We start from the raw sequence: 18,186 nt of genomic DNA on the forward strand, positions 1-18,186 counted from the left end.
CTGAGAAATTAAGCTAACTTTTTTGGTTAGCTTTTTGTAATTTTAATTCCTTTTTCTTGTGTTTGCCTTTGGTATGTGAGGAAGGTGTGTTCTCATTAAGTAGAAAGTAATTGGAAAGAAATTATATTAACCCCATGTACTAAGGTGTTTTGTTTTTTTAGAGAGAGAGAGAATGTGGGGAAGAGGGTCAGTGGGAGAGAGAGGGACAGAGAGAGAATCTTAAGTAGGCTCCACACTTTGTGCTGAGCCTGACAACCCACGGTTCTGATGCCAGGATCCTGGGATCGTGACCTGAGTCAAAATCAAGAGTTGGATGCTCAACCAACTGAGCCACCCAGGCACTCCGCCAACCCCCCACCCAATTTGTTTGCTAAATTAAAATAAATCTCCTTGGGACACCTGGGTGACTCAGTTGGTTAAGCAGCCAACCCTTGATTTCGTCTCAGGTCATGATCTCATGGTTCATGAGTTCCAGCTCTGCACTCACAGTGCCTGCTTTGGATCCTCTGTCTCCCTCTCTCTGCCACTCCCCCATGTGTGTGCCTACTCTGTCTGTCAAATATAAATAAATGTTAAAAAAAAAAAAAAGAATATCTCCTTGTCTTCAAGTAGGCTCTATACCCATTGTGGGGCTTGAATAGGAGTCGCATGCTGTACTGACCAAGCCAGTCAAGCGCCCCTAATTTTTTTTTTTAAGATTTTATTTTTACGTAATATCTATAGCCAATGTGGGGCTTAAATTTACAACCCAGAGATCAGGAGTTGCATGCTTCCCCAACTGAGCCAGCCACACACTCCTCCCCTAATCCTTTTTAATAGTTCTTAATGGCTGTAAGGATATGCTTCATTCATTTTTAAAAATATTCTAATTGTCTCTGGTTTTTAGTCATTTTGTTTCAAAAAGGGATTCCTATTGGACTGTCACTAGGAATGAGGAAATGCTAATGTTTGATTTAGTTTCCTCTTTCCATAGTTTACCTTTTTGCTTACCAATCGTTTTAAATATTCCAATAAGCAGTTTATATATATAAGTCCTCTATAGTGGGGTGTGTGGGTGGCTCAGGTGTACAACTTTTGATTTCGGCTTAGGTCATGATCTTGAGGTTGGTTGGTTTGGGCCCCATGTCGGGCTTTGCGCTGATTGTGCGAGGTCTGCTTGGGATTCTCTCCCTCCCTCCCTCTCTGCCCCTCCCCGCTTGCTCTCCCTCTCTCTCAAAACTAAATAAACAAAAATAAAAAAAATAAAAGTCCTATATAGGGCACCTGGGTGGCTCAATCCATTGAATGTTGGACTCTTTATTTCGACTCAGGTCATGATCTTATGGTCGTGAGATCATAGCCCGAAGTCAGGCTCTGTGCTGGGCATGGAGCCTGCTTAAGATTCTCTCTCCCCCTGCCCTTCCCCAACTTGTGAATCTGCATGGGTGTCCTTGCTCATGCTCGCTCGCTCTCCCTCCCTCCCTCCCTCCCTCCCTCCCTCCCTCAAAAATATATAAATAAGTAAATTGTGAGTTTAACATAAAAGTCTTATATAATTAAGACTTTGTTTCTAAATACCGTGTGTATACATTTGCCATTGTAAGTGAGATCTGTCTTTATGATTTCTTGCTGGCTGTTGTTGATAAGAATTTAGGGGAAACAAAGTACTTGAGAGATTTTGATGAACTTACCATTTTAAGAAATAAAATTCTATAGTTTTTTTGGTAAACTTTGAGATCTTAAGATGCATCCTTGGTTTGGGTAAAAACTACACATTCTGTTATAGGCTATGAACATTGAACATTGTTTAGTAATGTTTAGGAAGAATGTAGTGAACATTGTTTAGGGGGAACTGTAATTAAAAATACTGAATGCTGCTAGTGAAAGAAGCACTGCATTTTTTCATCCAAGTAACTTTTGGACATCTAGAGCTCTATAAGCTCCTTATAAACAGGATTTTACATCTCCTAATAAATAGAAACTCTTTAAAGTATTGGCTGAGTAACTTAAAACATAAGTTTAACTCAAAACACAGTGACATTTAAATGAAAGAAAAGAAAATACATTGGGATTCTTTACCCATCATTTATAAAATGTAGCTATTCTTGGGGCTATTCTCGGGGCGCCTAGATAGCGCCTAGATAGCTTAGTTGGTTAAGCTTCCAACTTCAGCTAAGGTCATGATCCCACATTTGGTTTGTGAGTTCCAGTCCCGCGTCGGGCCCTGTGCTGACAGCTCAGTCTGGAGCCTGCTTCAGATTCTGTGTCTCTCTCTCTCTGCTTCTCTGTCTTAAAGAATAAACAAACATTAAAAAAAAAAAATGCTGCTCTTTGTTCTGTCCGTAGGTGGAAAACCATGAATTCCTTGTAAAACCTTCATTTGATCCTAATCTGAGTGAATTAAGAGAAATAATGGATGACTTGGAAAAGAAGATGCAGTCAACGTTAGTAAGTGCAGCAAGAGATCTAGGTAAGAAGGGTTCATTGGAGGTTTTTGTCTATACAGTATCCACACTGGTGCCAGAATTACTTCCCAGGAGGACACAGTGGATCTTGCCAGTTCCTTGTTTAAATTGCCAGGCCTTTCTTCTGCACAGTAAAATTACAAACACTTCAGGTTAACATACAGGAATACTTTGCATTCAGAGCCACACCCTCTTCCAGACTTCTCTCTTACTAACTCGCTAACCCAAGGATGATCCCACATTCCTTCCAGACAGTTCAACCAAGAGTCCCTTGCATCATTTCCTTTAAACAGGATCTGGATTAAACGTCACCTCCACTACAAGCCTAATTCTACTAGGAATAGTTCGTTGATTTGGCTTTGAGGTTCCCTACTACTTCAGTAACTTCAGCTTTTTTTTTTTTTTTTTATTGGCTGCCTTCCCTACCAGATTATTAATTCCCCCAATTAATCTCAGACTATTCACACAGATTTGTTCTGAATTTGTAAACCTCTTTGCTTTGAGCATCTCTCACATGTATGTTAAATGAATAAATAAATCTTAGCATATTAGAAGACCCCTTGAGCAGTAATACTTAAACTTTTGAAGAATCTGATGAAAGTTATGAATCCTCTTTTCTGAAATATGTCCATACCTACATATACAAAAAGTTTTGCAAATAGTTTCCATGGAGAATTCATGTATGGACTAGACCCTAGGTAAAGAATCTTTGCCTTACTTTACTTCTCGTTTCATAGCACTGTCTACATTTTTTCTACAGTCTCTTTCCTCTCCAGGACAGTGATTTCCTCCCCAGTCCAGTGAGGTTTGTCTTTAGTTGTTTGCTGCTACTGATATTTCATAGCCATGCTTTAGCAGTTAAATTTGTAGGTATGATCTCTCTTCTGGTTTGTACTCTAAAGATCACATTGATGTGCAAGATGATGAGGACAGACTTAGAGAAACTTAAAAATCTTAGGTGTACAAACTCTAGCTGATTGATAATTGCTTATTTTGTGAAGTTTCCTACCCTTAACAGAAAATACATGTTATAGTTTTTCTAGAGTTTCATTGTCAAGAGTCTTAAGTTTTTGTTTGGAAAGTGTATTTGTTCACTTTAATCATCCTTTATAATAGTTCCAGAGAAATGCTTTAGTGAAGTAAAGAACCCTGGTGCAGAACTCTCCAAGGGAAGGGGCCATATCTTAGCCCACTGCTGTACTCTGCACCTTCGGATGGGTATACCCAGAAAGCACTTCGACATCAGAAGCTAATAACATTAATGCAAGAGTTTAAGGATTTTATAGACAGCCTTCATTCATGTAGTTTTTGAATGAAGTGAAGTTTGACTCTTTCCCAGTTAATCTTAATCATTTCCACTACACTGTCTTGCCATAAAAGTATGTTTTTCACCATTTAGAGTTAATTATTTTAAACATTTTATTAAAAAATGGCTCTAGGCATCTGTAACATACTTTTTCTTTATTTTCTTATCCTGAAGGCTTGGATCCTGGCAAACAGATTAAACTGGATTCCAGTGCACAGTTTGGTTATTACTTCCGTGTAACGTGTAAGGAAGAAAAAGTCCTTCGTAACAATAAAAACTTCAGTACAGTAGATATCCAGAAGAATGGTGTTAAATTTACCAACAGGTTTGTATTTATATTACTTTATTAAGTCTTCATTAGTTCCATGGAACTAAATTGTTCTGTGAAACGTGAATGCTGTATGATAAGGAAGTTTTACCTTGTTAATTGATACAAGGCATAAGGTAAGAGTGAAACATTATTTTCTTATAAGTGCCTAGTCAGGTGTTCCAACACCCCCGTGTTAAATAACTCTTCTCTTCCTCATTGACTGAAGTGACACTTTGGATCTGTTTTTAAGATTCTTTCACATGTCTGTCCCATAATTCTTTTGTCAATATGAAATAGATTAATTATGTTACAGTTATTTATACTATACTTCCATATCTGTTAGAGTTAGTTCCCCATCATATCTCTGCTTTATAGTTCTTTCCATGTTTGGTTTTTCTAAGAAAACTTTGCTATAATTTACCAATTAAAAAAAATTCTGCTATATCAATTGGATCTATAAATTAGTTTAGGGAGATGCCTACCAGCCTTAGCAAGGTCACTCATTAGATTATTGCTTTTTAAAAAATTTCTCTTTCTGGGGACGCCTGGGTGGCTCAGGCAGTTAAGCGTTTGACTTAGGCTCAGGTCATGAGCTTGTGGTTCGTGGCTTTGGGCCCCACGTCAGGTTCTGTGCTAATAGCTCAGATCCTGGAGCCTGCTTCAGATTCTGTGTCTCCCTCTCTCTCTGCTCCTCCCCTGCTCGTTCTCTCTGTCTCTCTGTCTCTGTCTCTCTCAAAAATAAACATGGACAAAAGATTTTGCGAGTTTTTCTTTTCCTTCACTGATGTTAAGTTTCTGAGGCAAATTATGTATGGGTGAAAAAAGAATTATTTTAAAATAAATCTTCTGTGGAGCTCCTGGATAGATCAGTCGGTTAAGTGTCCAACTCTTGGTTTCAGCTCAGGTCATGATCTCACGGTTTGTGAGTTTGAGCCCCGTGTTGGGCTCTGTGCTAACAGGGCATAGCCTGCTCTCGATTCTTTCTCTCTCCGTCTCTCTCTGCCCCTCCCCCACGCTTGCTCTCTGTGTCTCTCTCTCAAAAATAAACTTAAAAAAATTTGTTTTCATAAAGAAAATAAATCTTCCATTACTTGGGTGGGGGCATTTATCTTTTTCCTTCTGTACTATATTAGAATTTATGGCAGCCTAACACCCACCCCTCTTCAATAGTCCCTGTACTTTACAAGTAGTTTTTGTATATGTGATCCCCTTTTATCCATTTATTTAGCAAGTCTTTGAGTGCCTCTTATGTGCAGACATTATTCTAGGTGTTCAGACACCCCAGGAATGAAAACAATCCATCTGTTAGATTTCTCATTACAATTCTGAAATAAATAGGTTTATTTCTCTCATTTTTTACATGAAGCTGAAACTCCCAATTTCCCAGGGTTAGACAGCTAGCAACATTAGATACTCACTCCTAGATCTCCTGTCGCTAAATTTAGTAGTAGTTGTTTTTCCAGTAAACTATCCCTGACTCAAATATATATGTATATTTTGGCTTAGATAAGGCAGAACTTGTGGGGTGTTATAACCGTCTTTGAAGCACACCATGGATTAATTTATAATATATGTAGAAGAGATAGAACTGATTGCATTTATTCCAAAAGTTGTGGAAAATTTATTAATTCATTTTGGTCAACAAATGAAACGTTTGCTGTGTATCTGAGTCTTTGATCATATAATTTTCCTTCTTCCTTTTTTTTGTAATGTTTATTTATTTTTGAGAGAGAGAGAGTGAATGTGGGGGAGGTACAGAGAGAGAGGGAGACCGAAGATCTGAAGCCGGCTCTGCACTGACAACTCACAAACCACAAGATCATGACCTGAGCTGAAGTCCAACTGAGCCACCCAGGCGCCTCTATGATTTTCCTTCTTAAAAACTTCCAGTGTCTGTCTGCCATCCAGAAAAATCTGGAACTTGTATTGTAACCTGCACAGTCTTGTCCCTGGCCCCCTCCACTTTCCTCTCTTGCTACTCTTCCTTCACATAGTGGTCTCACTTTTATAATATCTTTGCCTCTTGTTTTTCTTCCTTTAATTCTTTCTCTTTGCCTGTTTCATGGTCTGCTGCTGCTCCTTGCCTGTGCACTGTTCTTGAGCTGTGTATGTGTATTATGCCATTGGCTAATCCATCAACTTCACAATTATTGCCTTGGTTGATGCCCTCCTTCATCTAGTGAATGCTTCCCCCTTTTTGTCTTCTCTGTGCCCCCCATCTTGTTTTTTTGTTTTTAAGTTTATTTATTTATTTGTTTTGAGAGAGAGTCAGCATGAGTAGGGATGGGGCGCAGAGAGAGAGAGAGAGAGAAAGGATCTCAAACAGGCTCTGTGCTTTCAGCGCAGAGGCCAATGTGGGGCTTGAACTCACGAAACCGTGAGATCATGACCTGAACCGAAACTGAGAGTCGGATGCTTAACCGACTGAGCCCCTCAGGCACCTCATTGTCTTTTTGTTTTCAATGTCCTTCCCTTCCTTTGATATTAGTGAATGTTTTTCCTTCACTTTATTATCTTTCTTCACTTTTTATTTCAACCTATAGTTTCATTTTTTCTTAACTCAATGAGATTTGGTTTTCAAAACATTTTCCTTACTTTGACAGCCTTCAGTATCAAAAGAAGGGCTCTTCTAAACAGCGTAAATGTTAACATAGTGAATTCCAGCCACATCTTCTCCTAATGAGTTGCCCATTTTCTACTCACATTTTCATTTTAATTATTGTTTTGGTTCTTTAGAGGATAGATACTCTGTATATATTTTATGTAGTATGTATTACCTCCAGTAGATGTTTTGATATTTTTAATAATATCATTATCTTGATTTGCAGTAAACTGACTTCTCTCAATGAAGAGTATACCAAAAATAAAACTGAGTATGAGGAAGCCCAGGATGCAATTGTTAAAGAAATTGTCAATATTTCTTCAGGTAAATTGAATAGACCAGTACATTAACTGTTCTGAATATAATCTGGTTTTTAGTAATAGAAACATCAGGATGTTTGAAAAGTGGTTTTTTTTTTAACAGCTGTTAAATGTTGTGACTGTTTATTATGTTAGACTGCGTATAAGTATCTTATAGGTATTGTGGTGGGACAAGTAGCTGGAAGTTACTCTTGTAAGTAGAAAGATAAGTTAGTGCAGGCTAAGGAATGCAATGGGAGCAGCCTGGAAAACAGATATACATAAAAGTGCAATTTATTGTTTTGTTTGTTTTTTTGTTTTTAAAGCACAAATTTATTGTAACAAGGAAAAGAAACACCAAGGGCTACAAGGCACTAATAATGTTAGATTATCTATGGGTTCATGCTCTAAGTTTTGGAAATAAGTACCACTGAAAAACAAATAGAAATTACACATGAGGCAAGAAGCCTTCTTTTGGGTTTTGTGTGCCGTTTTGCAGATTTCCAGAGTTTATTCTAGAGGGCACTGTTGAGCAGACTGCATGACGTGACACTGGTATTGCCTGTAGTACGGAATGAATGTGTGGTTAGCACAGGGTAGGGCTGATATGTTAAACTGGAAGGCTTTGCCTGTCATCACGGACACCTTTATTGTGCCTTTCAAAAAGATAACCAAAGAACTGCTTCAAACAAGTGATCAAAGTTGGCATCATCAATAATGGGACAAATGACATCATAAATAATGCTTCTTGATGTAGAGGGAAGAGCACGGTACTGCCCATGAGGTATTCTTGACAAAAATGTTTAACATGATAATGAATGAGAAGGGAAAAACTTAGATAAATTTAGATTTGTGAGATGCTACTTTTAAGGCCTGTACTCTTTAAAAATGTGTGTGTCGTGGAAGCAAAAAAGGAATGGGCAGGATCTGTTCTATCTAGATTAAAGAGACACGGCAAGCAAATGCAGTAGACAGTCCTTGATTGGACCCAGGACTAGGAGTTGGAGGTAGGGAATAGCTATCAAGAACCTTGAGACAAGTTGGCGAAGTTTAAAAGGAAATAATACGGTATTGGTGTCCTATTTCTTGGGTGTGTATTGTGAGTAAGTAGGAGGATGTCCTTGTTTTCATGCTGAATTATTTAGGAGTAAACAGTCATTTGAAAACTGTGTGTTTATATAATTCTGTAAATTATTTTACTATTAGCAATTTTCATAGTAAATCAGAAATATAAAACTTAAAGGGTTCTAATACACTTTATATATTGGTGTTGAGGTGAGTGAGATTTGTAAAGATTACATTTTTGCTTGGCAGTATCAGATAATTGTGGCATGACAGTCTCAGTTGAATTACATTCCTGAGTCTAGATTGCGTTTTTAAGGATGCTGTAAATACTATATATTCACACTTCCTTAAAAAAAAGAAAAATTACTAGCTCGTATTCATCAAGCACCTACTAGGTTAAAGCTGCTAGCTTTAAACATTTAAATGGAAGGGTTTTTTTTATTTAGAGTTACCTTGAATTTAAATGAAGCCTTTTCTTGTCTAATATATGCATTATTTTTATTTTAAAATGTAATGGATCATTTTTGTAGTTTTCTATCTTAGCTATTACACCAGAAAAGGTAATGCTGTTAAGAGCCAGATGATGTAAGATACCAAGTATAGACTTAAATAAGAGGCTTCGGTTTTCCTTTTTTAAAGTAATTACAGTAAGTACTCCATTAATATTTAAGTAATTTCACAGGTTCTTGTTCCTACATTATAGAGTAGTGTGAGCTGTTTCTTTTTTTAAAAGAAGTACATGTTAGGTAAAACGGAATAAATTTGAAAATGGTGAAACAGTAAGAGAGTTATTTGTATTCAACCATTCATAAGTTAATTTTTATTTTCAAAACATTTTATCACTTTTATGGGAAACAAGGGAATCAAAGATGAATTATATATCCTGCCATTTGATTAAACTCATAAATGTTTTTCTAAAACACTATTCTCTTGAATGTCCTTTGAAGCTTTTGACACGCTGATGCCCGTGTGATAGTTCTACATAATGTGTGTGTGTTATGTTACACCAACTCCTCCAAGCTATTAAAATTTAGAACCTATTCTATAAGTTTTGACCATTTTTATTGCTTAAACATGCATTGCCTGGCATGTGTCAGGGACTTTTTAGTGTCCATAATAGCTTTTAGTATTAATGTTCTTGGAGAGGAGAATCTCATTGAAAGTGTTTTAAGTGACAATTAGGGATCTAAATTATGCTAAATTTCAACTGCATGTGGTACTGGTGGGAAGAAAAAACTCAAGTAACAGTTATATGGTCAAGTTTATACATGCACAGGCCTTGATGGTCACATTATTATATTTTAAACCTAGTATTTGTATGTTTCCTAAGATAAGCAGCTGTGTGCTTTTTAATTTTAATGGATTTCGGTAAGGGAAGGCATCACACTCTATTTTTGAAATCCATTCATACTAGGGGAAGATGTAGTAATACATTTTAAACTCGTGAGGTTTTAGGTATTCCTTTCAAATTTAGCATGGCAAACTTCTGTTAATATTTTAAGTATATAAATTAGAAAATGGATTTTAAATTCCCAAATAGGGAAGTTAAACATATTTCTGTGGCTGTTTATATGTATTTTTTTTTCAGTATTCCTATGCACATTTTCTGTTTTTATACAGGTTATGTAGAACCAATGCAGACACTCAATGATGTATTAGCTCAGCTAGATGCTGTTGTCAGCTTTGCACATGTGTCAAATGGAGCACCTGTTCCATATGTACGACCGGTCATTTTGGAGAAAGGACAAGGAAGAATTACGTTGAAAGCATCCAGACATGCATGTGTTGAAGTTCAAGATGAAGTTGCATTTATTCCTAATGATGTTCACTTTGAAAAAGATAAACAGATGTTCCACATCATTACTGGTAAAACAAAAACCCAAAAAACATCTAATTTATGGGCTTTTTGGGGGTGGGGTGGGTAATGTTTCCTTTTTTTTATTTTGGAGTGGAAATATTTAAGACTGATGAAGCAAATTCTAATCCTTGATGTTAGAAAAACAACATTAATCATACTGGTTAGTAATATATTCACATTTGGGTTACAGGGAAGATTTGGAAGGAGGGGGAGGCCCATATGAGAGAATGTCATCTTTATATAAAACTTTTGTTCCAAGGGGTTTATTGGTGTATTTAAAAATGAATTTTCTGGAGTGCCTAGGTGTCTCAGTCAGTTAAGCGTCTGACTCTTGATCTCAGCTCAGGTCTTGATCTCACAGTTATGCCTTCAAGCCCCACGTTAGACTCCACTCTGGGCGTGAAGCCTACTTAAAAAAAGAACATCCCTTCAACCTAAAGATTACCGTTAGCCAGAGGTCATTGAAGGTCAAGTAGAATGGACTGCTGAATGACCTCAGCTTAAGGTAGCAGTTCTTTTAAAGACATGGGACTATATTCATGTGAAATTTGAGAAAAGTTTGCTTATAGACTAATGTAGCATGTTTCAAACTAAAGTGTTTTTACATCTTAACCAGATTCTAGAAAACAGAAGTGGAGGATGGGTGGGAGTCTTTGGACAAATATATTGGGGGAATAGTCAGTGATAATATTCTAGTTCCCCAAACGGATTTTCAAGTTGTTAATATAATCTAACCCAAACAAAGAAATTGTACTTTTGCAGAAAATGGGGTTGTTTCTTAGGGCTTTAGTGTGGAGTTTAAGTAATTTGAAAGATTTGACCATACTAATCCATTCACTAATAGCCTTGTTTATTAATGAGTTATAGTGTTTAGTTAATCATTTAGGTGTGTACTACTTTTCTGGATGACATCAAATTATCACGTAGGCGGTTCTGTGAGCTGTGAGAAAATCTATGGTTTTTCTAGGCAAATTACAGGTAAGGTATATTTTTCATGGGTCCTCTTGATGAAGGGTGCAGTGTAGGTTTGACTGAAGAGAAAATACCATTACTTAGGTAGTTGGTGGTTCTGCTGCTTATATGCCATATCATATGACCTAGGTGATTAGTCATAAATGTGCAGTTGAAGACTAAAAATTTATTCGCAGAAATAAATTTAATGATCTTGCTTTTCGATGTAATTTATTTTATAGGCCCTAATATGGGAGGTAAATCAACATATATTCGCCAAACTGGGGTGATAGTTCTCATGGCCCAGATTGGGTGTTTTGTGCCATGTGAGTCAGCAGAAGTGTCCATTGTGGACTGCATCTTAGCCCGAGTAGGGGCTGGCGACAGTCAGTTGAAAGGAGTCTCCACATTCATGGCTGAAATGCTAGAAACTGCTTCTATTCTCAGGTGAGTGAATTTCCCAGTCCCCTCAAAATGAAAATGAATGTCCCTGTCCTGTGAGAAGTACATCTGCAGATTCATCTATAAAACATCTGAGAACCTTCATCTAGTTTAATAGTTTTCTTATGAACTTTTGTCTTAAAGGGTGATTGGTAATAGTTGGGGAAAGCTTCTTTGATTTTTAAATTTGTCTTCTTAAGATTTCTGGCAGTTGTTCACCTTATAACCTCTGCCACTACTATGCTTTTGCTTGTGCTGTTCACAATTACGTGGAGTGTTTACCCATGTCCTTTCCAATCTTTAAAGGCCTGAGTGACAGACATTCTACTTCTCTGATGTCTTTCCTTGTCACATAAGCCTCAGGTCATGGATATTTCTTCTGTGAACTCTTCAACATGCCTTTAACTTTATTAGATTTTTTATTTTAGAGGTTACTAAAATCTCTTTGTTTCACTTTTAGGTGCTTCTTTAAAGGTAGGGAAGCTGTGCCTTCTGTTTCTTAGTATCTTCTAAAGTACATCACATATAGTAGATCCCTAGTAAATTACTATTGATGATTAGAGAGGTGGTACAAATATTTGGTATAGTAATTAGTCAATAAGCTAATATTTGTAATTTAAAAATTAAAGAAATAAGCAAAAGATGCCAGTGGCAATTCACAGAAAAATAAATGACCAGTAAGCACATGAAGAACTGTTACATTCTCTGATTGAGGGAAAAAAATTCCCCTCCTTACATTTAGTTAAAAATGAGAAAAGAAAGAATGCTAATGTCTGATTGGTAGGGCTGCAGCAGGCACAGGAATTTACATGACCACCAGCTGTGCGTACATGCAGGTGTCCATATGCTGACAGCCTTTTCCCATCCTCTTGTGGTATTAATCTCTAAAATATTGGTTGATTTGATTGGCAAGAAATGAATGATAGCTGATTTATTTGGAAATTGATTACTGCTAGTGAGATTGGTAATTTAAAAAATATTCACTGTTTCCTTTTCCATAGTTGTTTATTTATGGCCATGCCCATTTTTTTAAGTTTCAGTACTTTTTATTCACTGTTAAATTTTTTATATATTAAGATAATCTGTTATGTGTGTGGCGCATCTTTCCTATTACATTGCCTTAATTTTTTTTTTTTTTTTTTTTTTTGCATTACCACATATTATATAACGGGGAGTTTTCATTAATTATGTGTTTCAGGTCTGCAACCAAAGATTCTTTAATAATCATAGATGAACTGGGAAGAGGAACCTCTACTTACGATGGATTTGGATTAGCCTGGGCTATATCAGAGTACATTGCAACAAAGATTGGTGCTTTTTGCATGTTTGCAACACATTTTCATGAACTTACTGCCTTGGCCAATCAGATACCAACTGTTAATAACCTACATGTCACAGCACTAACTACCGAAGAGACCTTAACTATGCTGTATCAGGTGAAGAAAGGTGAGTGTGTACTGCTAGTGTACCGTAGATTCAGGTGTGACAGTGAGAAACGTACTACCCTTGACATCATCAGTGATTGCCTTATTCTAAGTATGAATTGTTGATATTTGTACAGAACACATTTACCTTTAAATTCATAATCTGGGTACAAGGATGTGGTACATTATTTATATTTCTGTGTCTCATAGTAGACATTCATCATAACACAGTTGCAGAAAGAATAACTCTTCAACATTATCACAGGGTTTTGTACTATCTCTACCATGGCAGCATGATTTCTTATCAGATTACCTACGGCTAATGACAATAATAAGCTTTGAAGTTCCAAGGCTTTTTAACAAACTATTTATTATATTATAATTATCTAATTGTATTTTTTTTTTTTTTAAGTTTATTTCTTCACTTTGAGAGATGGGGGCGGGAGCGGGGGGAGAGGAACAGAGAGGTAGAGAGAATCCCAAGCAGGCTCTGTGCTGTCAGCACAGAACCCTACTCGGGGCTTAATCTCACCAGCTGTGAGATCATGACCTGAACCAAGATCAAGCATTGGACGCTATTGTTGGTAGTTCTCACATACAAAATGACTTATTTGTTAGCATTTCATCCTTTCAGAAGAGTTTGTCATTTGTGGGTCTGGCAGCTAATGAGCTTACAGGGTTGATGAGATTAACATGCTGCCTAAACATTTCATCAATCATTGGAATAGTTTTTTCAGATGACTTTCTGATTTTCCAGGAACACATTTTCCTGCATTAGTGGGTTGCACATAAGTGAGACATATTTTTGGTTCTTTTATTCTTTGTTGCTTATGCTTCATTGGGAATCCTTTTGAGTTATTATTGATAAAAAATAAAGATACTTTTAGTTGGACCTGGAATTTAGCATGAAATTGAGGTTTCGTTTTGTGTTTTGTGTGATAAAGAAATGGGTTCAGAATTTTAAAAGACCAGATGATGTGAGGAGATGATAGGAATAAACCCATCCAATCCATCTCCAGCCCCAGAACGTCAGAGATAATGTAACTAGGCAAAAAAATTTTTATAGTTGATACATAGTTGAAGCAAAAATGGAATCTCCATCTTAACTGTCTGCAAGCATCACTTGTATTAAATGTCTGGAAGGAATGTCTTAAGTCAGTTTATTTTCTGCAAATGGGGATGAAGATAAGCTACCTAATCAATAAATTTACTAGTGACTTGGGTCAAAAATTCCGTTTTTTGGAATTTTTGCAGTAGTTTAGAATCAGTAGTCATGTGTTTGCAGTAGTTTAGAATCAGAATAAGATTATGTAAGAATGGTAAGTAACTTTTCTAAGACCGGTATTGTAAATATTTATATTTATCTAGCCAATTTTCTGAAGTCATTATCTCTAGAAAATGATGTAGGCAGATCTAGAGGATAGACCATTGAGTAATAAGTCTGTATATTTTGAATTAAATGCTCTTAATTAGTGACGCACATTTATCTTTTTTTTTTCTTAATACTTCATTTAGTTCCTCACTTAAGAAATGAGAAGACCTCAGGAAGATTGAATTGATTAATTTTTCTTCAGAATCTGATATTTGTGTAGACCTTTGAGGGTTCTTACCAACCTTTTTTTCCCTGAAATTTTTCCTACTACATTTGTTAAGGATAGAATATAACATTTTGTGCCAAGTCCTAGTTACTTTCCATTAAGGCCTAATTAAAATTCCTTCATCTAAGTTACTCTGAAACATTTGGCTAATGTATTTGAAATACAAAATTAAGCTTCCTAATTACAGGGTGAGATGGATAAGTTCTCTTTACATTAATTGCTGTCTTTTTCTACCCTGTTCCTCACGATCCCCAAATTTCATAGGTGTCTGTGACCAAAGTTTCGGGATTCATGTTGCAGAGCTTGCAAATTTCCCTAGGCATGTAATAGAGTGTGCTAAACAAAAAGCCCTGGAACTAGAGGAGTTTCAGAATATTGGAAAATCACAAGACTATGGTGAAATGGAACCAGCAGCAAAGAGGTGCTATCTGGAAAGAGAGGTTTGTCAGATTGTTTTTGTAATTATTTAATCCTGTATTATATCTGTCAGGTCACCAAGATGAGTTATTTCTTCCCTATGTGATTCTAATATTTATTTGTTTATCATTCATTCATTGTTGGCTTTCACTTAGATTTCTTTGCATGGCAAAGACTTCATTCATCTCTTTTTCTTTCTACACTATGTGCATGACCAAAGGAGAGCATTTCAAAGTACCAGATTTAAAACCTATGACGACAGGAATATTAGTCTAGGTGTGTGTTTGTTTAGAGAGAGAGAGTGCACATGCATGCACAAGCTGGGGAGGGGCAGAGGGAGAGGGAGAGAGAATCTCAAGCAGGCTCCAGCCCAGTGCGGAGCCCAACAGGCTCCATCTCAGGACCCTGAGATCATAACCTGAGCTGAAATCAAGAGTTGGATGCTTAACAAGACTCAGCCACCCAGGCGCCCCCTTTAAAAGTTTGTTGTGTGTGTGTGTGTGTGTGTGTGTGTGTGTGTGTGTGTGTGTTTTTGCTTGCTTGAACTTATGATCCTGACTGAGATCAAGAGTTGGAGGCTTAACTGACTGAGCCACCCCTAGTCTAGGTTTGAAGTAAGTAATTCAAAGGAGTAAAAGATGTCTGAGCACTTTTTTGATTACTTCATAAACAAATAGATCAAATCCAGTTATTTGCATATTTACTCAGTGCTTAGTTAAGATGATAACAAAGAAAGAAACATAGTTCCTGCCTTCCAATTGTTTAGAATCTGGCTGGGGAGATAAGAATAATGAATATGTCATAGGGTTCCTGGCTGGCTCAGTTGGTAGAGGATGTGAGTCTTGATCTCAGGTTTGTAAGTTCAGGCCCTATGTTGGGTGTAGAGATTACTTAAAAATAAAATCTGGGGCGCCTGGGTGGCGCAGTCGATTAAGCGTCTGACTTCAGCCAGGTCACCATCTCACGGTCCGTGAGTTCGAGCCCCACGTCAAGCTCTGGGCTGACGGCTCAGAGCCTGGAGCCTGTTTCCGATTCTGTGTCTCCCTCTCTCTGCCCCTCCCCCGTTCATGCTCTGTCTCTGTCCCAAAAATAAATAAACGTTGAAAAAAAAAAATTAAAAAAAATCTTAGGGGTGCCCAGGTGGCTCAGTCAGTTGAGCATCCGACTTTGGTTCAGATCATGATCTCGCGGTTTGCAAGTTTGAGCCCTGTGTCCAGCTCTGTGCTGACAGCTCAGAGTCTGGAGCCTGCTTCAGGTTCTGTCTTCCTCTCTCTCTGCCCCTCCCCCTTTCATGCTCATGCGCGCGCGCTCACTCTTTCTCTCTCTCTCTCTCTCTTATAAACATGGAAAAAAATTTTTTAATCTTAAAAAGAAAAATATGTCATAGAGATTAATTAAGTGGTATATGACAAATGTTTATTCTGGAAAGCTCTTTGTGGGCAGAATGTTTCAGTTCTCATGGGAGAAGTTCATCTTAAGTTAGACCTTATCTCTAAGTGATGGGTGAAATTTAGATACTAGCACAGGAAGGTACAAGCATGTGCCCAGTATATTTTTTAGAAGTTAAAGGATTCTCTGCAGTAATGAAAATAAAAGAATCTTAATTCACTGCTAGGTCCTGGCAGCATTTACTGTAGTTATACATTGTGAACTTCTTGTCATGTCTTTAGGTTTAACCAGTGAGTTTTTGGTGGTGTTCTTTGTTGAAGGATAGATAATTGTTACAGTAGATTATTATGTATGACTTTTAAGCTTTGAAAAGGCCTAGTTTCATCTGTTGTACCTATACTGGCAAGAGAAATGTATTCTATCTCGTTGCCAGTTTTAAGTTTGGAAGGTTGCTGTGAAATGGTCTTGGTGTCACCAGCACACCTAGTGGTGATCTGGGGTTACATAGGTTCCTTCATGTAATTCCTGGTTTCCAATTAGAACAGAAACCATGTACTTTTGATAATATTAATTACACTTTTTTGAAAAAATTTTAAGCTAAAGAAGATGCTCAGTCTAGATTTTATCTTTATTTGAAAAAGTACACTTGTTATTTAATAGAGAAATATTTCTTCATTTCTTACCATTTGAATATCTACCTTTCAACCCTTAAGGTACTTATCACCAACTAGCTCCCTGTATGAAAAACAGGCTTTTTAGTTCTGCTTCATATGTGATGATAAACATTTACATAGTACTTACCTTTGCCAGGCATTGTTCTAGGCACTTCTAAGCACGCATATTCACTCTCTATTTCTCCTAACAGCCCTGTGGAGGTTGGTAATATTATCATCCCATTTTATGGATGAGGAATGTGGGTTAAGGGATTTGCCCACAAATGACATGGCAAGTAATAGCCATGTTTTTTAGAATGGCAATAAATGGCCAGTAAAATAATACTGATTTTAAAATTCTGTATGTGTATGAGTACTGAATTTTCAGTGACTATTTATGCCTTACAGTATTTATAAACCTTGAGTTCTTTTTCTCCCAGAAGACTGTTTATGCATCGATTATAAAAGGTGAGGGATTTGGAAACTATTAAAATATTCAGCCCCTTTTATTAGCAGCTGAAAAGATATTTATAAATGTCTTTTAATAACTTGCTATTAAGAAATATGGTCAACTAAGGCCTTTGTGTATATTCTAGATAGTGCACACTTGTAGTTTAAAGAATATTCTTTGAATATCGGGTGGTGTGTTTAGATTGAAATTTAAAGAAACAATTCATTACAGTTCAATGTGACTTTTTAAAAAGACATTTTAAAGACTAATGGATCATTCATATGTCTTTCAGCAAGGTGAAAAAATTATTCAAGAATTTTTATCCAAGGTGAAGCAAGTGCCTTTTACTGAAATGTCAGAAGAAAACATCACGAAAAAGTTAAAACAGCTGAAAGCTGAGGTAATAGCAAAAAATAATAGTTTTGTAAATGAAATCATTTCACGAATCAAAGTTACTACATGAGGAAATCCCATCAAAGGAACGAAGATAATATTGATAAGCTATGGTCTGTAATACTTTTGTATTGTTTTTATACTAACCCTTTTTTTCATAGTGTTGGCAATTTGATGCCCATGGGATATCACCTTAATAAAATATTGAGTAATACTTTGAGTACAATTTCAAAGATCTTTATTTTGAAGAATGAGAGCTGTAACTGAGGAATACATAAATGGACATGGGCAATAGTAGTCAGTGTGTGGAATTTTATAAATAAAATCATGTAGTTTGTGAAATTTGATATGTGTTATATTTCTTTGTAATAAGACTTTCTATTTAAACATTTGTTTATGTTTTTGAGAGAAAGAGTGAGAGTGTGGGGGGGTCAGAGAGAGAGAGACCCAAGTAGGCTCCACACTGTCAGCGCAGAGCCCCATACAGGGCTTGAACTCAGAAACTGTGAGATCATGACCTGAGCCAAGATCAAGAGTCTGATGTTTAACCAACTGAGTCACACAGGCGCCCCTGTAATAGGACTT

The 18,186-nt window shown here is 36.7% G+C and overlaps 1 protein-coding gene across 1 annotated transcript in view; it reads left to right on the forward strand.

Moving 5' to 3' along the window:
* MSH2 (mutS homolog 2) overlaps positions 1-17,943 on the forward strand; it is an 80,084-nt gene extending 62,141 nt beyond the window's left edge. Inside the window, exons 9-16 of the mRNA XM_015074708.3 lie at positions 2,326-2,449; positions 3,925-4,075; positions 6,889-6,986; positions 9,647-9,892; positions 11,078-11,282; positions 12,475-12,722; positions 14,563-14,738; positions 17,501-17,943. Coding sequence (XP_014930194.1) covers positions 2,326-2,449; positions 3,925-4,075; positions 6,889-6,986; positions 9,647-9,892; positions 11,078-11,282; positions 12,475-12,722; positions 14,563-14,738; positions 17,501-17,671 — 1,419 coding nt within the window. The 3' untranslated portion in view covers positions 17,672-17,943. The remainder of the gene's footprint in view (positions 1-2,325; positions 2,450-3,924; positions 4,076-6,888; positions 6,987-9,646; positions 9,893-11,077; positions 11,283-12,474; positions 12,723-14,562; positions 14,739-17,500) is intronic.
* The last annotated feature ends 243 nt before the right edge of the window (positions 17,944-18,186 follow it).

This window comes from Acinonyx jubatus, chromosome A3 (assembly GCF_027475565.1).
Source record: "Acinonyx jubatus isolate Ajub_Pintada_27869175 chromosome A3, VMU_Ajub_asm_v1.0, whole genome shotgun sequence".
Classification (NCBI taxonomy): domain Eukaryota; kingdom Metazoa; phylum Chordata; class Mammalia; order Carnivora; family Felidae; genus Acinonyx; species Acinonyx jubatus.